We start from the raw sequence: 24,760 nt of genomic DNA on the forward strand, positions 1-24,760 counted from the left end.
AACCGTTTTGTTTAGTTGTGTGTGTGTTTCCTCAGAATGAGTTTGGCTTCTGTTGTTGCATGAGTTTGACTTCTATTGTTACTGGAATCATGGTTTTGGGGGTGTCTTTGCCCTGCTACCAAAACATTATTGTACTGGTGAGGCAGTTGAACATGTTTTGAGCTGTTTGCTTTTCGAGGTAGTTGTATATAAACTCAGTATTTTAGTTGATTATATAGCATGCCTTCCCAATAGACGTAATTTGATTGATTTTAGCATGATGATGTCAAGTGATCTGATCATAATTGGATGGTATAGGATAAGAAGTTCCAAGTGAAAATAAGGTGTAGGAGGTTTTAGAAGCTGCAGGTGCTGATATAGGTGGTATTCATTTGCTGATCTTTCTCACTTGAGTTTGTCGGATTATTTGATGAGAATTTTATATGTTTCCTAATGTGGGAAATTAAGAGCGTCGATAATAGCTTACATGAGAAACTAGAGAGGTGCTTTGTGGCAAGGAAGGAGATGAAACATGGGGCACTAGGGTGGGAACTTATTGCAGATGAATAGCGACAATCGACGGATTTTTATCCTCTTGAGTATTGGATGCTTCTCTCCTTTATCTAGGTCAACTTACATGAGAAACTAGAGAGGTAAGTGGTAGCAACCAAGGAGATGAAACATGAGAAACTAGAGAGGTAAGTGGTAGCAACCAAGGAGATGAAACATGGGGCACAGGATAGGAGCTTTACTGGAGATGAGTAGTGTAGGGATGGTCAATGGATTTTATCAGAGTATTAGATGCTATTCGCTTTCATCTAGGACAGAACATACATGAAAAACTAGAGGTGCGTGGCAGCAATGGAGGAGATGAGAGATGGGAGCACTAGTGTAGGGGCGGGCTTACTGGGGATGAGAATATCCATCTTTTGTATAATAATAATGTTTCTCTAGTGAAGTGTTCTCCATCTAGATCATTTTTGCTGAATGGGATTCAAGGGTGTCAATGTCCATCCCGTGCGTTGTTTTATGAAACTAAAACTGTGTCGTTTATGATTTCAGATTTCAAGTCCTTTCTATTATTATTCCCTTGGACTGGCCTGCTCAATACGTGGCAAGGTCCTTTTCTCTCAAATTAACTGGATTAGTAACCTGAATCATTACATATCAATGTCAGGATTTTTTTGGGATCTAATTGAATGTTATTAATTTTAATTTTTTATAATTGTTTTCAGTCGTTCATGTTGAATAAATATGGTATGGTATCTGTTTGATATAGCTATATCAGCATCTGATAAATGCGACGGTAATGGCGTGGCTAGAATTATGCGAGTAAACCATGCTACACCACGCACTAGTATCTTGGCGACTATTCGTCGGCTCGATAAGAGTAGGAGAGTTTATTAGTGACATACTGAATTGGCAAATCTTAAAATGTGATACAAAGTGAGATATTCGTCGCAATGTGGGATCGGTGGTCATTTCCATCAGAGTTGTGTTTCTACATCTGAGGTGTTTGTGATGTTTCAACATTTATATGTTTTTCCATCTGTACTGATTTCTTGTGGGACCGGTGGCTGTGGGGAGGAATGCTGCCATCGTTGTACACACGGCAAAGATATTGCGTTCTTGCTAAAGCCAATTATTGGAAAGAGGTATTCAGTTGGCAAAGACGAATACCTGTTGGTGAGATAAAAAAAGTCGACTCTTATTGGGTACAAGTAATGGTCTCTCTGTACATAAAAGTATGCTAGAAAATAATCTCGCGTGGTAATTCCTAGTTCATTCGACTGGCTGGAATTTGGAATTTAAGCGTGTATTTATTTTTGAAGGGCATGATTAAGATGCTATGAGAAGGCGATCCTTAATCTGTTACGTAACCTACTCATATAACATAACCCTTAAATTTCACTCCTTGGTGTTTACCCAAATCTCACTTCCTGGTTGTACATGGCGATATTTCACCGGTTTGCTACTCAGCGAAAAGAAAAATCCTTTCGAAATAAATTATAACCCAATACCGCCAGGAAATCGCCCAACCGGCAAAATGTAGGTGAAAGCCGCTGAAAGAATTGTTAATCCCATGTAGTGCGTATTTTTGCCAGGCTTGGACATACAAGTAGGCCTGTAAACGGACCCGATTCGGCTCGGATACACCAGTATCCGAATCCGAATCCGATTAGTAAATCCGCTATCCGAATCCGAATCCGGCAAAAATTTAGAGAAGGCATCCGAATCCGAATCCGAAACTTTATCGGATATCCGATAATAATCCGATCCGATAAAATATCCGATTATTATTGATTGATAATTGTCCATTTTTTACATTTTTTATTATAAACTTCTAATTTCCGATTACCGACCGATCCGATACCGATCCAAACCATTATCATCTATTTTTAAAGAAAAATGTTAAATACTTTACTCATCCGGTATTATCCGATCCGATAGCAAAGGAATCCGATCCGGCGGCGGATCGGATATTTTCCGGTAAGAAAATTTTGCGGATACCCTAAAAGAACGAATGCGAATTCGGAGGCGGATTTCGGTTATCCATTTACAGGTCTACATACAAGTTCGCCGCAACAGAGACCATAATCGTTTTCTATGTAAGAGTGTAGCTTGCATATATGTCAAATTCAGAGATGGAGAACCAGAGGTTGTTGCAGACAATCATAGATCCTTGACAAGAACAACCACAGGAACTTCAGATCGAGACAATCGCAGAGAGAATCGCAGAGTTGAAGGAAGGAAAACTTCTCTAAGAAATGTCGGAGATTTCTTCCTTTAACCTTATATTTACTTTCCCTCCCTCTATTATTTCTGCAACATTATTTGGATTTGAAGAGATGACGAAGTAGAGGAGGCAAGAGAGTTGATGGCTGGTCAACAGAGCTGAAGACAGATTATGAGGAAACTCTTTTTTTTTTTTTTTTTTGGGTACGGGTGCTTTTTTAATACTAGAAATGTAATAAAACCTCCCTTTCCACGGAGAAGTATGAATTTTTACCATTGAACAAATCTTGCATTGGCATATGAGGAAAACTTTTGATCGAGCAGGAACAGAATCCCAAATCGAAATCATAGAAACAGTTAATGAAGAGCGAATTTCATAGCTGAAACTCACACATCTAACAACAAAATCCTCACATCCTTCAAGAAGCAACAAACTGCCTAGACTCAGCGAAATGTCTCCGACATCTAGGTGTTTAGCCAGCCAGCAAATCCTTTTGCCGGCAATTTTTTGCTCCTGGGGCACCACTACTTGAATTATTTGATTGTTCCAAAAACTAATTTTTTGTCATCCCCATTTAAATACGTGAAATTGAGGTGATGAAAACAACATTGCTTCAGTCATGTGCATGACGGTCAAACAAAATTTCAGGACCAGTGGATCCAAATTTTGGTCAAAATTTCGATATGACAGACCAAAATATATCGCATGACTGGTTAATGCACAGGACTGAAGCAAAGCCCTTGATCTTATTTTCGGGTTTTGCCGCCTGACAAAGGGAAGTGGAGTCCAGGGAATCACTAGTCCCACCTTGAAAATAGACTTCCCAAATTATGAGCCAGCCCTGAAGCAGCAATAACCTCCCCTAGAATCCACAAGCACTGCCCAGAGCACATTCTACCTCGCCCATCCGCAAGGATTTCCATGGTCAAATAGCTATGGTTGACGAGGTCTGTCATTTTGTGTATTGTGTGTGTTAGAAAGACCAAGAAGTCCACTTTTCCTAATAATAAAATTTAGCTGTCATCGTCTCACGTTTTCCTTTTTACTTTTTCACATTTAAGTTACTTGATAATATTAAGACAAGCTGTGGGTGATAAGAAAAACACTAATTCTGATCAGCAGTAACCCATAGAATTCAAGGTGTAACAAAACCCTATTTTCAGCAAAAATATTCCTTACGGTTTGCATACAACAATAGCAATTTTCAAATGGCAAAATGGACCAAGTTACCGGTGGGAGTGGCATGTTACTTTCACGGCGACAGTGTTGGCTGAGACCCTACTTGCTTCTTTCTAATTGATGCTAAATGGATACACTAAAACTAAGTTCCTCAAACAGTTTGATTGCAAACTACGTAAACAATTAACCGGCCCTGAAATGGGGCTCAAACACAAATGGCACCTGTATATTTGTGGCCTGATTCTCCTTGAAAGACCGAACAGAGCTGCCAAGCATTCCATCGTGTAGCATTTGGGCTGGATCTATTATGACACGAGCAGCTTCCAGACATACCCTAACAGGTAACATGAAAAATCCTCTTCTAGCTTATATCAAGTTTGGAGAAGCTTATACTGCAACTGGTTCTCTCACTGGAGTCGCAACACTAGAGACCTGCAGCAATGGAAAATGAGCTTCATTACTCATCTATCTAAATCTGTTTATATTCAAGAGCAAAAGAAACATAGAGAAATTATTTCTACGGAAGTAAATCATGTTGACTTTACTGGAAAGAACAAATGAGATGCTGCAAGTACTGTCTACTGGCCTCAAAAACAAAATATAAAGTTTAATACTTGTCTCTTACTAGGTTCTTGGAACCGTGGTCCAGACTGATAAAAATCTACCAAACCATATAAGACATTTCTTGTATAGACTAATATTTATGTCAGTTCCAGACTTGCCAGTAGACTGACTGCTGCTGTCAACAGTTGAGAAGCGCACCTTGGCTGATTTAAAGAGCTCATCAAGGACTTCTGACAAAGTTGGATGTGCATGAACAGCATATTTTATATCCTGCAAAGTGCCAGAAATTCAAACCATAAGAAATTGGAAGACTAATAATACCACGGAAATGTTTGAAGTTGCAATAGAGACCAAAAATTAATTCAAGTTCGAGAAATTTTTGCTCTAAAACAGATTTACATTGTGCAAGGTCTAAATAAAAAATGTTTTCATGCTGTAAAACAGGTCCATGGTCTTCATTCCCATTGATTATGTTGGATTGGATATTAATCCAGATTGACCCCATGCCACAGATCACTGCACCATAAACTGGACCCTGTGGCTACTTGGTAGTTTAAACCATAATTCTTCAACCTTCATCGGTTAAATTCCCTTCTCCACTAGCCAACTCCTCTCTGGTTGTCCCTTCTGTTAGTCTGCTCCTATACCCGTCTCCAGTATTCCAGTTTTTAGTGGACTCTCCCAGAGTATTTTTGTATGTGGGTCCGTGATTTGGATTCTATTCGGTACTGTTTCTCCAATTTTTTGGGTCTTATGCACAATGCTGTTGATCTTTACCACCTCGTAAAGCCAGTTGGACTTGCATGTGGTTACTTGCAGGCTGAAAGAAGAGGATCCAGAAAATGGAAGACGGTGACCAGAAAGTCAGGGAGAGTACTGCAGTAGCAACTGGTGACATTGGATTTTCTACTACTAAAAGAAGGAAAAAATTAAGGGGATCAGTTAACTTTTAGATGGAAGTTAGGGTTTCAAAACCCTAGAAATGCTGAAATGCAACACTTCCACTGCTTTGAATGATGCGACCATTCATCTGTCTGAAGCTGCCAGTAGCCAAGAAAGGTACAGGTCTGTTCCACACAGTAGGTTATTTAGATCCGCAGCGGTGGTGGGTGCTAGAAGCTGGAGACACAGAGGGAGGAGGGAGTGCTGGAGAGGTCATTTTTATTATTTCTCTCATATAACTTTTCCCTGGTCCAGATTTCCAGATTGTCTATTGCATTAGATGATTCCATCTGACTCCGTCCAACCCACATAGGGATCAGATTGCAGAAACCCAACTTTTTGGCTGATTTTGGTTGCACCTTGCAACTAACAGTTCACTGGGATGGCTCAATCCAGTTTCAGATCACATTGGAAATGGCAGAGACCATTTCTTTCCCTGATTTGGGTTTTTTGCAGCTTGCAGCATAAAGATAATTAATTATGAAGGTATGCAGGACCTGCAAAGACAGTGGTTTAATGTGCTTATTTTTGTTATTCTGGGGCAAAAAATAAAAACCTGAATACGTGTTCCCAAGGCTATTGCATTGGATGCTTCGTGAATGAGGTCTGCAGCATGCAACCCAAAAATATGTACTCCCAGAATCTCTCCATTGTCAGGCCTGTATATCAACTGTTTGAAGATGCAGAGAGATTGTAAAATAACTGGTAAAAGTCTCTGAAAACGATAATATAAACCAATGGAAGATATATAATTTAAAACCTGGATATTTTGTACTAGTCATGTAAATTGTAATGTGTCATAGCTTTAAAGTAACCTTAGAAGCAACATTGGTATTAACACTGATACTACAGCTAATTGTGATGCAAATATAATTGTTTTTCATAAATATATAAAACTACCTTAGCCAGCCCTTCTCCTTCATTTTCTGCTAGGGCCTTTGTGTTAGCCTTAAAGCTTGTCTTGGCAACACTTACTTCAAATCCTTCCTTTTCACCTTTCTCCCTTGCTTGAGGCTGCAAATCATTAGATTTTTGTGCAGTCAAATACTAAAAGAACCAAAAGAAATTCGCCACAAGATCAATTACCAAATTAAAATTGGAAGGATCGGCAAAAAAAAAGAAGTTTTGAGTATATACTACAACTTTTACCTAATACAGCTTGCAGGCTTTGGGTGGTCTTAGTTAAAATTTCTAGAGTATTATAGATTTTAAAAAGTACACTGAGGTTTGATGTGAAGACAGATTATATAACATCTAAAGATATATGTGAAGTTATGAATTTCCATATTTTATTGTCTACGAAATTACACATTCCAGACCATGATATCATCATTTAGTGCAGCCTGGGAAGGAGAAGGAGGAACAGGTGATACGATCACAACTTTACCAATACAATATTACAGAATTAATTCTGAACCTGGAGAAGTTTTTGGAGTTCCTATCCCCTCAGAAATTTTTTGTTACATGCATTTGAATCTCTCTTCAAAATAATAACAAGCATAATATTGTAACCAGAAAACAAATTGCCAAAGCAGATACCATGTCAGGTTACTAATCTTCTACGCCTACCATAACGGCTAGTAGTTTCTACAGCTCCATAGGGCACACTTCAACTATACTGAATTCCACCTGACAAAGTCCCTATGGCGATGCTTAGATTTGAAGATAACCATCCTGTGTACTTAAACCTTTATGTGTAAATATATATTAGCTTAGGTAACAATGCCGTGTACTTAAACCTTTGTGGAAATATATATTAGCTTAGGTATCTGTTGCTCTGGACTGAACCTGGATCGGTCTTGAATTCCATGGCTAGCTTGTAAATCGACATCCACAGGCAACAGTACAAAATTGAGTTACAGCTGAGGTTCTTTACTATTTGTACCACATGACTCAACAAATTCCCAGTATTATCAAGTACTTCATGCACAAGTCAGAAACTAGGTGAGTCTCAACCACATAACTGTTTGAAATGTGGCGCTTGGGTGTTGAGACACTTTCACCTAGCTGATGTTGAGATACATTCACTCAGTCCTCTTTCTTTTTAACTGATAGTTAGATATTTCTATCTTTTGAATACCATGAGTTTACACTACACACAAGCTCATTAAGTTTGCAGGTCCAGCATGTAGCTCAAAATTGTCTTCATTTTGGACATATTGTCTTTTCATACGTCCCATCATTATGACACAGCAGTTGGAAATGACACCTACTTAATGGAAAATGGAAACTTCCAGATTCAAGTCTAGGACAATTAAGTACAAAATGTTAAGCAAGCAATCCCAAACTATGAATCTAAAGGAACCAAAAAGAACACATCCATGTTTGAGTTCATATTGATGATTATAAAAGATGCATGACATAGAAAACCATAGTAATTAAAGTATGTGGATCTATACAGAATGCCGACAGCAAGCAGTGCATTGAGATGTAATGAACCAAAAGATATTGCGCATTGCCAGCACATATATTAGTATATTACCAAGCGATGCATCTCTATTACTAAGATATACTTGTGACAAGCCCAAGAAAGGAGGTGTTGGACATCAATTAGCAGCAAGCACTGAAAACAACTTGGTCAATACCTCAAGCATAGGTGACCAAAAGAATTCAGAAAATGTCTAGGCAGTGAATATTAGCACAACATTGACTTAAAAGGAACAGAGCTTACCTCTGTCAAACCAACCATACTAATTTCAGGATGAGTGAAGCAGGCTGCTGGGATGCTCAAATGGTTTAGCACATGATCCTTCCCGCCGACTTGTTCAACAACTATATCAAAGACAATTGAATTAGGTGAAAAGATAAATGATTAAGTACTGCATGAGTGACAGGAAGCAGAAAATGGAAAGGGTTGTACCAGATATCCCTTGTGCGCTAGCAGCATGAGCAAGCATCATTTTCCCATTTGCATCACCAATGCAATATACATGTGGAACCTGATTTAAAAAACCTCATTTAGCTACAAAAGGTGGTATTTCAATGAACACTTAACAAAGAAAGTTCATATCAGACCAGATTGCCATTCTTGTCAATTACTCTCATGCGCTCATCAACAGGAACAAAACCACGTTGTGTCTCAACATTAATCTGCAACCAAGATTTAAAACCAACTCAATTCTCTAATTGCAAAGTGACCATCTTTAGCATTTCCAGGTAAGAAGATCATTAGCATACTTACATTTTCCAAGCCAAGTCCCTTTGTGAATGGAGCCCTTCCAGTTGCAATAAGTGCAGTATCCACCTACAATGATAAGTAGTACATTAAACATAATTAAAGAATTCTAAAGCAGTACCAAACACCACTGAAGCAATAGGATTTTCTCTCCGCCAGGGAAGCAAAGTGATTTCGTGGACTAGAGATTTTAAAGTAAATGGGTATTATTTCCACAGGTAGTGGACACCGCATACCAAAAGAAAACCAATGATATTTATAGCAAGTCCAGCTGTTCATTTCCTTGCTTATCAAAGTTCCCCATTTCACCACCATCACATGGGCAGACAGGAATATTATTAGATAATGATGTCAAAAGATTTACACTTGTTTTTAGCCAATGATGACTTAAAAGCAGAGAAGTACAGAATTTTTTTAGGAATTTGGCAATAAAATTACAAAAAAGATTCCAATGGATCACTTTAAGGGCCTGTTTGGTTACATGAGTCTGGAGATTTCAAATATCTAGAGATTTGAAATCTAAATCTATAGATTTCAAATCTATGGAGTCATAATTTATAAAATTAAATGTTGGTTGTGGAATGAAATCTGTGGATTCATCCTAAAAAACTATTTGATTGACGTGATTTTTGTGAATGTGCAAATGTATAGTTTTTTTGAAATCTCTGGATTTCACCCCTTACCCATAAATCTACAGATTCACGTTTTTAGTGTAAAAAGGTGAATCTCTAGATTTCATGAATCTAGAGATTTTTACAACCAAACGGGTATTAATTCTCAGATTCATGTAACCAAACAGGCCCTAAAGCAGTTACATAACTTTTTTTGGCTGAATAAAGCAGTTTTGTAACTATGAAACTTAAAGACTGTTTTGATTGTGGACATGGAACTGAAACTTGACCAGTTTCAGGGGTCTGGCATTCTTATGCCACAGCACAGTATTTAACACTTGGAGAACCTTCCCCACTCTTCCAAAAATTTCACTAGAATAGTCTCTAAAAAAATAAAAATCGCAATGTTTCTTAAGAACAACGTAATGCAAGGTTTGCCAAGCTAAAGAAATGGCTACTGTTAATCAGTCTCTCCCAATAATACTAATTGGTTATAGAAATATTATCAATAGTCAGAGCAATTGAAACTGTCTGATTGTCAACAGGATGCCCTACTGACATGTAGATGGATCTTGGGCATCTTACAGTCAGGAGTGTAGTAGAAAACAATCCTCCATTCAGGTAATGGCCCAAATAGTTCGACTGCTTTCAATACATTCCAATGGCATAATGTATTGATATTTGCGAGTCTACATTATTTCTTTTACAATAGTATCATCGATCTAAGTATTGATTTATAGTTTGTGCCTCTTAAGCAGCAATTATGTCTCTGACTCTCTGATCTATTAAACTGTTTGGGTTACTGAAACTATGCGGCTCCAACAATCTGTCTGAATAGGACTAAGTGCAAGTCTGATATTTACCTCCAAAGTATCTTTTTGTTCTTTTGTCTTTGCATCAATAAGCTCAATAGTAACAGGTTTTCCGTCCTTTGCCGGAGTGATCTGTAGCAAATGTCAAAGATTTTATCATCTAACAAACTATAGAAGAAGATAAGAATCGAGTTTCAACAACAAAGCACCTTGCTGGCAAAAACACCAGTATGGTAATCAATTTTACGAGGATTTATGAGAACTCTTTGGGCTAACTTTCCGATTTCAGGATCAAAGCCAGGCATAAGCTGATCCAGTGCTTCAATAAAAGTTACCTGCTTAACCAGTTCATTGTTAGCATAATCTCAAATAGAAAAACTTAACAGTATCATGAGGGGCAAACAAGATTTAGTAATTACCACAGAAAAAGACCTAAAAAATATAGCAATATCAAGGAAAAGACCAACAGACTTTGGCATAGAAAAGTAGGAAAATATCCAGAACTGACTTCAATTTAATTAAGTGAAAATTAAGGTAAAAGTAAACCAATTGAAAAAGAAAAATTCTAGAAAACCCGAGGAAAAAAATGAGAAACAAAACCAAAAGGATCCACATGATCTTTGAAATATGTTTTTAACTCATGGTTGACACTCAAAAGTGCATTTTAAAGTGGCGGCAATAAGGAAGATGTGCATTTTTATATTTGATTTGGCCTTGAATAAATGTCATTAGAGAGAAGCATGAGTTCAGTCAGTGAATAAGAGTATTCAAAATTCAAGCAAGCATTCATGCCTTCAACAATACTGTAAGATGACACAGTAAATGCCAGTCCATCGAGTATGACTCGATATAGAGGTCAAGTGATGATCCCACAAAATGTGATTCCATCTAGTAGATTCAGTCCATGAAATGAATGAACTAGTGCAGATCACATGGACTGTGAAGGTGGCAATGCACAAAATCAGCAAACATTTCAAGAAGTTGTCTATGCCATGTCTGAGTGGCCAGTTTTGCAAGCAATAGACATGGCCAAATGCTGAGTACAGTATGTTAGAGTTTCAATTGTAAAAATTCAGTTCATCTAGCAAGACTTAGAGCTAGCTGATTCCAGAACATATACATAGAACGAATAGTCAACATTAACTGAACCACTATTAAAACATTCCTAGCAACAGTCAAGACAACCAGAACACCACATGCTACTACATGACTGACAGGAGAAAAAGGCACTCACTCATTCAAAACATGAGGGTAATCATTAGAACATGCCTACCTCACTTCCAAGTGCTGTATACACATCACTAAATTCAAGGCCAATGTAGCCACTCCCTACAATTGCTATCCAATCAGGAACAGACTCCAATTTGAGTGCATGATCACTGGTAATTACAGTTTTTCCTGCAGGATATAATGTAAGAGTATACTAGAGTTAAATAAGCAAAATGAGAAAAATTCCAGATTAATTGAATCATATTGCCTGAAGGAAATCATGGTTTTGAGCCATAGCCAAGAGTGAAGAGAAGTACTAAGAAATCATTCTTATTATTATCTGCTTCTCTGCCACATTTTTTTCTCAAGCATTCAACATATCCCTATATAGCTACTAAATATTTTTCTTAACGTATTTCATTTACTTAAGATGTATCATAGATAAGCAAATACCTTGTTTGATTCCAATAAAATAGAAAAAATATAAAATTTCAAAAGGGAAAAAAGTCAACCTACCAGTTCAAGAACAAAACCTGGATTTTCACCAGTAAGTTTAGCTTTCAATTTTCTAATGGTGGAGTTTTTCTCAAATCTAAAAATTCCATAAATCTTAATACAGTAAAACATTGCTAAAAATAGTACAGTAAAATGTTTGTTTGTTTTGATATCTAACAAAAATATTTTCATTCAAAGTCACATTGACACCAAAAGGGGTTGCTTGAGTTCAACTGTTGATCCCATCCTTTGGACAGGTAAATGGTAGTTAATTCTTTAAACACCTTTAATACTTTATTATTTCCAAGAATGGCATGAAACACTAATCAAATAGAAAATGGTAATATTAAACGAGTACCCTTTTTATGTGAGAAAGTTATAATTTTATACTAGAAAGTAATAGCTAACTATTGGATTAGCTCTTACCATCAACTTCAATGCCCTTGGGAACAAAAGGAACAGAACCAGTAGCAATAATTATGTCTTTTGCAGTAATAACATTGTCGGGGAGGCCAACTTTTCCATATTTCACCTTTTGTGGACCCTGACATTGACCATCATATAATTCCATTATACTATATTCACAGAAATAGGTGACTTCTATATTGTTTATTGTTTACTACAGAGAAAGATCAGATTTCATATTGCACACAAGGACATCAATGACTTACCAAAACTGTGCCAAAACCAGTTAATATGTCCACACCAAGAGCTTTCATGGAATTGGTCAAATTACTACGAATTTTTGAAGCAAGGTTATTTGCATGGTCAGCAACTCCTTGTCTGTCATATCCAGCAGTAGAAACCTACCATAAGTAGATACTTCATATGTGAGAACAGCATAAACTATACCAGATACTGTTATAGAAAAATGATTCTACATGTGATGTGTTATAGCCACTGGCAAGAGCCCCTATAATCTTCAACCAGACTGCAGTTAATTATAAGCAACATTATCATTAACTTACCTGTCTACTAAAATAATGCAAGAATGTCACAAAGCTGGTTATAGGTAAAGTAAAATTATATTGAAGAAATAAAAACCAAAAGGCTAACTTTTTTTTGGCAATAATAATAGTATTTTGTAAATAAACCAATAGTCATTAACAAGGAATTTTATGCTACCAGGAAGGCAGAAACTTTTCTTGTAATTCAGGTAATGGGAGGAACTTCCTCAATGCTTCACAGAAGGTTTTCAGAATAATACTGGAAGTCATTTCATGCCATTTTCACGAATGATTTTGATGTCTGGTATCTTCTTTTTTTATTGTTATCATTTTTGTATCCTATCCAACGGCCCAATTGGACTTTAACCACACCTGCAAGAGAATCATTTATAACAACAGCTAGGACATAGGGGCACAAATAGGACACTATGAGGAATAGTATAATAGTTTCACTTCATTGGCCCCATAATAGGCAGTTCTTTATGTACCAATAAGTGACACAGCTTCAATGCTTTATAAGTGGTGGTTTTGGCTCTTCCCTTCAATCTGCTTCATATATATCTAATGGGAGATGTGCAGTTCATTCTTGAAAGTTGATTATAGGATGGTATCTTTGGAGGGAGTGTCCTATGCTTCTGTCAGAAATTCTCCTTTTGGTTTTGGAATTTTGGGGGCAACACCATTGGGATTCTGGTGCTTGACACAGAGCCATTTTTTCAGGTCAGGTGTTAATTGATGAATGGTGGCCAGAAGTGATGACAGAAGTGAAACCAAAGCTTGCTTCCTCCTTACTCTATTCCCCCTGTTAACCCTCTTAGATCCAGGATTTAAAGGAGGCATACCTAGCATCTGCAAATGCATTGAAACTAGCACTTCAAGGATTGGGTAACTCTCATCCTACCCTTTTATTTTCCTTTTTTTTCAATAAAGCTTCTTCCCAGCCCCACCCGCTCATTTGCTCAGCCCCTCAAAACAACCCCCGCCCCCCCAAAAAAAACCAAAATAAATAAATAAATAAAATGCAATAAAATGAAGGCACCAACTGGAAATAAAGGCCTGGAAAAAGAAAAAGAAAAAAAAAACCCTGAAGAGACAAAAGGAAGTGCAGGATTTTATAACCAAAGGTGCTTGAGGTCATGATATTAGCAGGCTGCATATGTAACAAACAACGAGTTGACCCAATTATAACTCAACCATTACTTCTATTAAAACCTCATTTGAATAGATATGCCTTTCAACATATCTTCAACAGATATTTGCAACCATTGCATGTTAATTTGTGAGACAAGTCTTAGATTACAGGAAAGCCATGATGAACAATATTACCTGCAAACCCAATGCCTTCAAGTGATGCTCATTCTGAAATTCACGCATCCGACCACTCACAGCAAGCAGCGCTTTGGAAGGAACGCAGCCCCTGTTTACACAAGTTCCTCCCACGACATCTCCCTCAATGATGGCAGTTTTCAACCCCTGCAACCAGTATTAATAATCATTGTCTCATGCCACACATCCATCTCAAACAGTGGAAATTGAAGAAACAGAAAAAACCATGTCAAGCAAACCAAACTTATGCATGCACTGGAAAAATTATTAGGAAAAGATCCAGGTATAGCAGCTGACACAAACCAAAAGGTGGAGGGGGGGGGGATGCGATCTTTTAACTACTACTAAGCATGAGGAGTCTCCAGAAGGACTTCAATTACGAACACGTTGGGCTGTCTCTTCAGCCTTGTCCATAATTTAAATTCCCTCAGCAAGATTAGACAACATCTTCTTACACCATTTGGTCCCCCACCTATTAGGAATCACCAGAGTAAACACTTTGTTGACTTGGTCAAAGCTGAAAATACTGATTGCGAATCCATTGGAACCATAAAGTAGTAGTATATAAAAAGAACATCTCCAACTATTAAATGATTCTTCACCCAAAAAATAGTAATAATAAACAATCTTACAGATCAATTATCCTCATTTCGATCTACATTATGTTTGAGTTAGGGACAGCACTACCCAGACCAATTGTTCAGTAAACCATGAAGCTACTACGGTCAACAATTCCAAATTAGATGCAAACCAACGACACTACTTAAACTGAACAATTGTGAAAAGCAAAATATTCAGAATCAACAGTTTTCTGATGTGAGTCAGCTTAGTTTTTTCTACTTCTTTTGTCTAAGGACCGAAACCATAACTAACCAGTAGGAAGCTTACGTGATCTGAGCTAATTTAATTAAACTGAACAGTTTGTGAAAAACGAAAGATTCAGTATCAACTAATTATAACAACTGCAGATCACTCTCCGCAATTAGCGATGCAATTAAATTGATTCATCAAAGCTGCGAAGCTCAACTGTTGACAAATCTGCCAAGACTGTTCTTAAAAGAAGTTCTTAAACGAATGAAAAAAGGAACAAAGCATACCTTCTCGACAGCATGAAGAGCAGCCCCATGACCACCGACGCCAGCTCCAATAATGACTAGATCATAGTCAAATCCCTTTGAGGAAATTCCGTTGCCCGACAAGGAAGCTGATAACTCCCTCGGGGAGGACCTTCGTCCTGACAGCACAGCTGAACGAGAACCAGAACGTTTCAAAGTAGAAAATCCAAAGGCCTCTCTTCTGAGACCACAGAAACGGAGATTCACAGGCTTGAGAGCATTGGTATTGATGAATTCGACCGTGCGGTCGGATCTGGAAATGGCGGGCGAGGAGTGAGAAGCAGCTGAAAGGGAGATGGAAGCCTGCATTGCTTCGATATTCAATTGGTTTCAGTTGCAGGAGAGAAAATCGAGGAGAGTGGAGAGCTAATGGAGTTCGAGTGGAGATTTGTTTGATTTAATTTAGGTTCAAGGTGTTCTGGTTTCTGGGGTTTAATCGTCGAAAGCCACCTCGACAGCTCCGTTACGGGTCTTGTGATGGGCGGAGTTAACTATGCAGCTATTTGTAGCGGATCAACTACTCTTTCGCACCATTTCGTTCCTGCTTAGTTGGCTGCGGAGGCCACCGTTTTTTTTCTTTCGCGAGGAGCCCACGTTTATTATTATTAACAAAAATCAGCTCAAAATTGTCTTTTTTTTCCTGGGGTGGTCAATAATGGTTGCCATTGGTTGGATCTTTCTAAGAAAAACGATAATTGCTGGATCGGATCAAAACCACTATTAGGGCTGTTTGGGAAGCAATTCTCTGGAATCAGATTCCAGGGAATCATGACTCCAATAAAATAAATTGTTTGGTTCACACGTTGAGTCGGAATCCAGATTCTTCAAGAATCACCAGAAATTCACAATTTACACTAAAAAATTGAATCCACTGGTCTTGAGGTGGTTTCTAAACAGACTCACCTAATTCAACCCCAAATATAAATATGGATGATTCCCATAGAATCACCATTATGGTGAAAGATTTAGACAGATTTACTTTCTAGAATCAAGGTAACCAAATAGTTTTTTTTTTACAAATATGATTCTACAGAACCTAATTCCACAGACTCATGATTCCCTACAAAAGCGCATTCCAAGAAATTGCGGAACCAAACGCCCCCTAAAGATCTGTTTGAGAAGCAAAAAAAGACATGAAATTAGAGGAAAACAAACCTTTGTTGATATGGATAAAGTACAATCTAATGTCCAATTTTATTTTTTTGGGTAGAAACATCCAATGTCCAATTATCCATAACATGAATTTACTTTTACCTTTCCACCCATAGAAGACTTCTTTTTACCTAAAAAAAAAAAAAATTGGGGCTAGACTACCACACTTAAATTAGAATGGCATTACAATGCTATAAGCACGGTAGAAAGTTCTAGTGAATTTCGGCCGAGTTTTGACAACTACCAAATTAAAAACCCACCGAAACAAACTAATATTTCCAAAGATTGGTGAGAAATCGTGATATATCAAAAGTATTTCGATTTTTTGCAATATCTTGGCAATTTCTTTTGATTTTTCTGCAATTTGTCTTGTGATTTTATAGTAGAATTTTCTTACCAATACTGTTCCAATGACTTCAAGCCTCAAAAGGCAACGTGCCAAATGTAGTTAGCGTGGAGAATCTACATGGAATAATTTCTATAAATAATTCAAATTAAAAAGTCATTTTGTAGCAAAATCTTCAAGAACAATGAACAATCTTATCAATTATATCCTAATGACTTATGACTCAAAAGGCAATGTACCAAATGTAGTTAGAAAGAGGAATGTGTATGGAAGAATTTATAGAAACAAAGTTCATATTACGAAGGAATTTTGTAATGAATCTTCAAGGTCAACGAACAATCTTTCCGATTATGTCTCAATGATTTATTTCAGAATGTAATGTATCAAATATGGCTAGGGAGGAGAATTTGCATGGAAGAATTTAAAGAAAATAATTTAAATTTACGAAACCCCAGTATGTTTATTGGCATCAAATTTGGGCTCAAAAAAAAAACATAAAATACCTCCTCAAAATGGTGGGTCAATATCTAGCCAAACCTAACAAAATTTCGTTGGTTCACGAGTTTCGCAGGGTGGCAAACTGGAAAAATTGGATGAAAGTTCGCATCTTGGCTATAAGCAATTGTCATAATGGTTGTGTGAACATCATGCATAAAAAAATTATTAAATGAGGCAACAAAAGATAGTTTTTTTTTTTTTTGAATCCGAAAAGTTTATATATAGTGTCGGGGAATATTACTAATATAGGTGCGAACCCAGAACCTCCCCATGGGAAGTTGGACTTTTAATCGCTCTACTAATCCACCATTGGCAACAAAAGATAGTTCGTTGGATACCATTGCCTACTTCACAAGGTACGTACGATGTTAGCCTCACCGGCCACTGGGGGCCCAACCCCAATGCCCCCCCCCCCCCCGGGTAGCTGTAGGAACCACCAATGTGATCCCTCAACTCAGGCCAAGAAATCCTCATGGGCAGGATTGTTTCATGGAGGCAATGTGCATGCAAACATAGAACCCATTCCCTACTTTTCACAAACCATTGAAAATGGAGAGTGGTTTGTGGACTGAGGAGGGAGATTATGCATATGGAGTTGACAGACGGGACACTGCTCTATTTGGATCCATTGAAGTCTATGGCATTGGACATGGTCTTTCATTTTTGATTTCTTGAGAAACCAGCTCGGCAACATATCCTTGACGAAGGGCCATGGATGGTTGGTGATGGTGCTCTCATTTTACGGCCGTGGTCACCAGAGGTGTCAATGAAGAAAAATGAAGAGAAGGTTCTACTGATTTGGGTTCACTGCTATGGCCTAAGACTACATCTGTGGGACACTAGAGTCCTTGGATGTGTTGCAAGTGGACTGGGGCTTCCTCTTTGCGCAAATAAAAAAACTATCAAGAGAGAAAGGTTAGAGTTTGCTTGGATGTGCATACTGATAGATCCAAAGGACGACATCCCTTACCATTCGTACTAAGAGTGGGATTGTATACAAGTTGCCGATCCAGTACAATTGGGCTCCTCTTGTTTGCTCTTCATGTTGTGTCTTCTAAATGCAATTATGATAAATCTTTTGTATTGTTGTGATAGTTATCATTGTTAGGTTACATTGAATGCTTCCTGTTGCCCCATTAATGCTTCTCAATTTTTGTGAGAGTTTGTTCATGCAATCATTTGCATTCAAAACCAATTTGAACCTCTCAGAGATGCTCGCGAGAGACATTGAGAGCCTAAACTGAGAGTTTTTGTTTGAAAACTAATTTGGGCGTTTGAAAAGTAATTTTAGGACCCTAGTACCATCACATTGAAGACCCCAAACTTCATTTTCAAGTTGAGAGAGAATTGGGGACAAAATTAAGGTTTCTGGCCGGAGCCCTATATTGGGCGGTCGACTAGGACCGGTCGACTGACCTTGTATGGGCCCAACCCCCTACCCTCTATTGGGTGTGTGTTTTAGCCCTCTTTGATTCCGGACGGATTCCCAATTATTTCTCATTTAATTTCTTATGTTTCTAGGGTTATTTAAGGTCAATTACACTCTCTTTTAGAAGATTTCTTTGGGACTTGAAGATTTAGATGAGCTTGAAAGGTGAGAAATATACTTAATCACAGTTTATATGAATGATGAGTTATTCAAATCTTCAATATTTTAATATCTTGTAATCTTTTATAAATTGTTTTTGACTTTATTTGAATGGAAGGTAATGTTAGTTTGTACTTGTTTCTATTTCAAATTTTATAAATTATATAAGTGAGAATAATGTTAAGCGGCCAAAAAGTGATTCACACTCCATAACCCAGAATTATGTATTCATAAATCAAATCACCAACTTAGAATTAGATTAAAGCAAACCAATCAAACTCATTCATATCGAAACATGATAAACCAACACTCGCGGCATGGTACTCATGCATTCTGATCAACAAACTTACTAGAATTTCACACGGGTAAATTCTTGTGAGAGCTTCCATTACAAAGAGGATGTGAAAGATGTTAAGTAGATGGTTTGGGGAAGATAGAATGTATTAAAATATTGAGAAAGTTTTCATTATATATTATTTGTTTTAGTTCATACTTTTCTTTGATTTTATAATTATAATTTATAATTTGACAAATAATATCAATTCACTCAATTATTCCCTGAATTCCTACCCACAACTTGCTTTAAGAGAGTGATTATTATAAGGGAAAATTTGAGGGACACCTTAAGATAATTGATAAAGTGCATAGACATTTTAAAACTATGCCAAATTGGCAAGTACCCTCTTTTCCATTACAACCATTAGTTTATTAGAGGAAAGGATGAATATACATATAGTTGTATTATTTTGTATCTTATAAGATAAAATGACCAACTGAAAAAATTAAGGAACTCATGGGGGAAAAAAGATAAAATTTAAACTTTTATTTTATTAAGGGCTACATTGTAAACTCACAAGAGATTAAGGACACTTTAGAAAGTATGAAATTTTCTAATCATGACTTAAGGGCCTGTTTGGTTACATGAATCCAGAGATTTCAAATCTCTGGATTCATGAATCTAAGAATTATACCCGTTTGGTTGTAAAAATCTCTAGATTCATGAATTCTATAGATTCACCTTTTTACAATAAAAACGTGAATCTGTAGATTTATGGGTAAGGGGTGAAATCCAGAGATTTCAAAAAAGCTATACGTTTGCACATTCACAAAAATCATATCGATTAAATAGTTTTTTAGGATGAATTCACAGATTTCATTCCACAACCAAACACTTAATTATAAATTATGACTCCATAGATTTGAAGTCTATAGATTTGAAATCTTTAGATATTTGAAATCTTCAGACTCATGTAACCAAATAGGACTTAACTGAATTTGCTAATGCAATGTATTTGTGTGAATTTAAGAGACATTTTAAGCGGTCATTATTAATTTGGCATAGTTTTGAGGTTTCTATGCTTTCACAAATTGTTTATATTAAACTTTCTAGAGAAATTCTATAAGAGTTAAGTGTCTGATTTACAATAAAAGAAGGTGGAGACAGCCGCCAAACTCTAGACAAACAAAATAACTTCGATCCTTAAGCTAAATAGTTTGCTTGAAAATTCTGAGATCTATCAACATAGACAAAGTGGATAAAAGTATAGCGATGAACTAACTGAAGAATGTGCTCCACATAATTGCAACTTGGTAGATCAATGGATTGGACCTACCTGTTGAGAGCCAAAACTAGAGGTTGGTATTTTGAAAAAACTTTTATGTGGTATATGTGAAGAGATATGGCCAGAAAGACAGCATCCTGAATTGCTTCTAGCTCGAGAGAAGTAGCTGAAAAAGCTCACACTTGCAATAGATTTTGCCATCACAAAACCACTATCAAGGTGCCAAAGCAAACACCCACAACCTCCTTCTTTGGTGATCGTATCCCAAGCTGCATCTACACATTCTGAACGAGAACCGAAGGGGGTAAAATCTAGAGTCCTTGAATTCGGTTGAGCAAGAACGTGTATGCAATTGGTGTTGTTAGTATCAATGTCATCCATTAACTTAGACAAGGACAAGATAGAGTGTGCAAGTGAAGGTAAAGAACCCTAAAACAAAAGAGTTTTGGCATTTTCCTGTTATCCAACAAATAGCACTTGAGTTAGTATATACAAGATCAAGTTGATTTGAACCACTTTAATTTAAATTAAGGAACTCAAACCATGCATTTAAGGTATCACCATTAAAAGTGGATGTATCTAGTCTCAATGAAGAAGCCCTCCAAATTTATTTGGCATGTGGGCAATGAAACAACATATGTGTTAGTAGATTCAATAAATGATGAGTACAAAAGACAGAGATGAGTGCAACCATTTCTTTCAAAGAAAGATTTTTGAGTGGACAAAGCATTATTGGCCACCCCCCAAAGGAAATTTTTATCTTGGGAAAAGTTTGCATTCTCCATAGTTTAGCTCAAACAGATTGATTTGAAGGGGTCCCATGCTCTTCGCCTAAGGAGGGCATCAAAGCAGAGTGAGTTGCCTTCACACTAAATTTATCACTCAAGTGTTTCCAAACCCATGAACCCAAGGCTTCTATTGATATGATGGGAGAGACTGGGTGGCTTGACTTTCTTGAGTGGTGAAGAGGGATCTGAGAATGGGATCTTCCATTGTCTTCTAATCCAATCTATTAAGTCATGAACCACCATAAGACTTGAAGCCAAAGGGGTCCCACTAGCTAGGGTAGGCAGAAAAGGGAAGTGGGATCACAGATCCTGATAAATCTGAATGGTGGAGACATGCCCCACCCTCCTCAAAAGGCCCATTTTAAGAACATCCCTTCTAGCCAAAATGCTTCTCCAAAACCAAGATGTTCCACTTTGGGCTCAGAGAAAGGATACTTGGTGTTCATTATTGTTGCCCCGAGAGATGAAGGATTTTTAGCAACCTTCAACCTTGCTTAACCACTAGAGCCTAGTTAAAGGTGTTTACATCCCTATCCAAATTAGTTATAATGTTATCCATACAATTTCTGATGCTATGTGAGAGCATAAGAATGGATACATTTTCATATCCAATTGTTTGGTAGATATTTTGACCAAGAGGATCCAATCCATTTGGGGAAGGCTTGTCTAGTCTAATTTGGATTCCTATTTGTCAATAACTTGTTCTTATTACAAGAGCGCTTCTCGTTTTAGTCACCAGAGAATTCTTCTTTATTGAAAACAAAAGTAAGAGGGTCCAAGTTGTTACAATTCACATTAAAATGTCATTATTTGATTATGTTATGGACACTTCAACCAGTCTCATGGATTGAATTTGATTTATGAATCAAATCATTACGGCAACGGAGGTCATTATCAACATGATTCATCAAACAATAGACACAGGTTATAGGAAAATGGGGTAGATTTTGCCCCAGTGAAATAGGCCATTTACACCGATTGAGTGGTTCTTAATACATAAAAGATGTACCAATGCATCAACCCAAACAATTTGGCCAGAATCATCTGAATAAGTTAGACGATAATGACGCTTTTGACATAATGGTAACAGCCTCTTATATAGAAGCTTTAAGACAAAAATAAGTCTCCAGGTTGAAGCATATTTCCCCACCCTTCCCCTTTGGATTGTTCATCTTTGTAATGGGGACAATTCTGAGTTTCCCAGCTTTTCTGAACAAAAGATCTAACTCATCAAGAAAAAAACCATAAGCTCTCAAGATCAAACTCATCAGGAAAAAAATCATAAGCCACCTTATGATTGGGTTGATAATGAAAAAGAAAAAAAGATCTGATTCTAAAAAACTGTAGGCCCTCAGACTCGTGACTGAATTAATAATGATAAAAGGAAAAAAAAACAGAACAAGATTGAGTCCTACTCTCTGCTCCCCCACCCCCACCCCCACCCCCAATGAATGTTTAATGTTTAATCAAAGCTTAGCTATGCGTTAATATTCTAACCCAGAAACAATAATTGACTTCTGGCGCTCTTCATTGGGAGATTCAAGAGAAGACTTATCACCTCTGCTTACGAATAGAAAATTGAGAAAGAGACAAACGCGAATTCAATTAAGATTTTTCATAAACAGAGGCAGGAAAACATATATCACATACACATGATCAGCAATCAGCAATTGCATTGATTAAACTCTTAGGGGAGAGATCAAACACAAAATATAAACTCCTGCAAATCTCTGTATTTACCCACTACAGTAACTCCCCACTTCCCTAGAACAATTACCCAGATGACTAAACTTCGATCACTTTGAGACACTGGTGCCCACCGATTTGGGCTTCTTCACTATCAAAATAGGGCACTTGACATTTTGAGCGCAGTGGCTACTCACACTTCCAAGGAAAGCCCTACAAAGATTATCAAATCACAATCAAGCGTCAGTACTAAAAATGCCTCTGCAAATCCACAACTTTAAAAGAAAAATGTTCTAAAGAAAATTCATGATTGATGAACAAGATGAACTAACAAACCTCTTGATGAGGCCATAACCATGGGTTCCCATAACTAACAGATCAGCACCAAGCTTCTCAACTGCTTCACATATCACATCCCTTGGATCCCCATGCTCCACCCTAGTCTGCACCTTGATCTGCATTACCAAACAATTATAAAATGACTGCTCTGTTCTACTTCTAAATTCTAAATCAATCTGGGTAAATGCTGAATTTTTTTTTCATTCTGGTAGTCTGCTTACATTAGGAAATCCCTCGCAGAGTTTTTCGGCCTTCTCCATTACACAAGAGGCCAAGTCCCTCCTGTATTTCTCCATAGATTCCATTATATCGGCGGAAAACAAATAGCCTGCAAGATTCAAGTTCAAGTTTTTTTAGCTCCAGACCCAAAAGCAAAAATTAGTAAAACACTAAAGCTAAAACTCGATCAGAAAGAAGAATCTGGGTTCCTTAAAAGATACCTGTTCCATCGACAGTAGGATAGACAGTGGAAGTCACTTTGGCATGAAAGAGAATAAGGGTATCTTTAGAATCTCGGGAAATTATGTTCTTGAGACACCATGATAGCGCATACATGCTCTCTTCTCCTTCATCCACCGCCACCACAATCCTGCGTTCTCTCGGTTCCGCTTCAGCCATGGATGATGATCGAACTCAATTACAGACGAAGAAACAAGGTTACAACTCGGAATTGATTGAAACACGAAATAGAATAGACAACAACAGTAAACTTCGCTCGGATGAATGAAGATCTCGAGACAGACTGCAAGGATTATATACGGTGAGGGGTAGGCGAGGAAAAACGCGGAGAAACTGCTCGAAGAAATTCCGGGTTCGAGTTTCCAAGGGGCCACTCCCACTGATGATGCATGGCGGTTTGTGGTTTTGGGTTTCAGCGGCAGCTATGTGCGTTGGGCACGAGGGGCCCGCCAACGTTGTTAATCCGCTATTATTACATCTTTATCTTGTCTTCATTCTTAAACCAAAAAAGTATTATTAGACCTTTATCCAACTTTAATTGGAAAGATGTTTTGTTTACCAAAAAAAAAATTTGAAAAGATGCTTTGTGTACGCACATGACAAAACACTTCCCAAGCGACATACCCTTTCATCATGGAACCATGCAAAATTTCTTTTTTATGAAACGGTTGTGAATTTAAAAATAAAAAGATAATAAATATCAAAACAGTGCGAATATTTATAGTAAAATTTGTATTTATTGCTAATTTATAGCAACTCTAAATCGCGGGTAGTCCCATCTATTGGATTTTTCATTATTTCATATTCTTGAATCTCATTCTTAATTTAGCATCGGGTCGATGTGATCAACCAAGTGAGAAGAAAGCCACCATCTCAAATTATAGAATTAGAGCTATTTCAATTATTTTTGAAGGGCTTTCGTTGGTTGATAATCGATATGTATAATTTTGTGAGTTCCTCCTATATGCTATATCTTCAAAGTATGTCATTTTCAATATCCTACTATTAGTTTCCTATACAAAAAAATTGTCAAGTATTTCCTGTGTTGTTAGATATTTGGCATTATATACCAAGGTAATTGAATTAACATATTTTTCTTAGTTGAATTAAAATTATATCTTTTGCCAAGAAGCTCACATTTGTAAATTAACTACAACCCTCATTGAAACTATTTTACGGATGAAGCCCCCAAGGTAAATTAATTATCTCATATTCTCCTTTAAACAAGAATATCTATCCAGAAAATGAAAA

General features: G+C 37.2%; 2 protein-coding genes across 3 annotated transcripts; both read right to left on the reverse strand.

Moving 5' to 3' along the window:
- Window positions 1-4,087: 4,087 nt before the first annotated feature.
- LOC149011148 (dihydrolipoyl dehydrogenase 2, chloroplastic-like) lies at window positions 4,088-15,639 on the reverse strand. Of its 2 annotated transcripts, none has more exons than XM_089160458.1 (15): window positions 15,074-15,639; window positions 13,977-14,123; window positions 12,375-12,509; window positions 12,130-12,247; window positions 11,273-11,397; window positions 10,209-10,334; window positions 10,051-10,131; window positions 8,583-8,645; window positions 8,417-8,491; window positions 8,262-8,340; window positions 8,073-8,173; window positions 6,302-6,415; window positions 5,958-6,071; window positions 4,618-4,729; window positions 4,088-4,327 (listed from the first exon to the last, which is right to left on the reverse strand). In XM_089160458.1, the coding sequence occupies exons 1-15, from the start codon at window positions 15,398-15,400 to the stop codon at window positions 4,320-4,322; spliced, it is 1,725 nt and encodes a 574-aa protein (XP_089016584.1). In that variant the 5' UTR covers window positions 15,401-15,639; the 3' UTR covers window positions 4,088-4,319. The 2 variants fall into 2 exon arrangements, with proteins under 2 accessions (XP_089016584.1, XP_089016585.1); XM_089160459.1 differs by having other exon boundaries at window positions 4,658-4,729; window positions 15,074-15,637.
- Window positions 15,640-22,632: 6,993 nt separating this feature from the next.
- On the reverse strand, window positions 22,633-23,892 carry LOC149011149 (Adenine nucleotide alpha hydrolases-like superfamily protein). The gene is made up of 4 exons (XM_089163238.1): window positions 23,491-23,892; window positions 23,272-23,378; window positions 23,048-23,166; window positions 22,633-22,924 (listed from the first exon to the last, which is right to left on the reverse strand). The coding sequence occupies exons 1-4, from the start codon at window positions 23,666-23,668 to the stop codon at window positions 22,822-22,824; spliced, it is 507 nt and encodes a 168-aa protein (XP_089019364.1). The 5' UTR covers window positions 23,669-23,892; the 3' UTR covers window positions 22,633-22,821.
- Between the last annotated feature and the right edge of the window lie 868 nt (window positions 23,893-24,760).

Source organism: Hakea prostrata, chromosome 7, assembly GCF_041222555.1.
Source record: "Hakea prostrata isolate BN-2017 chromosome 7, UWA_Hpros_2, whole genome shotgun sequence".
NCBI lineage: Eukaryota > Viridiplantae > Streptophyta > Magnoliopsida > Proteales > Proteaceae > Hakea > Hakea prostrata.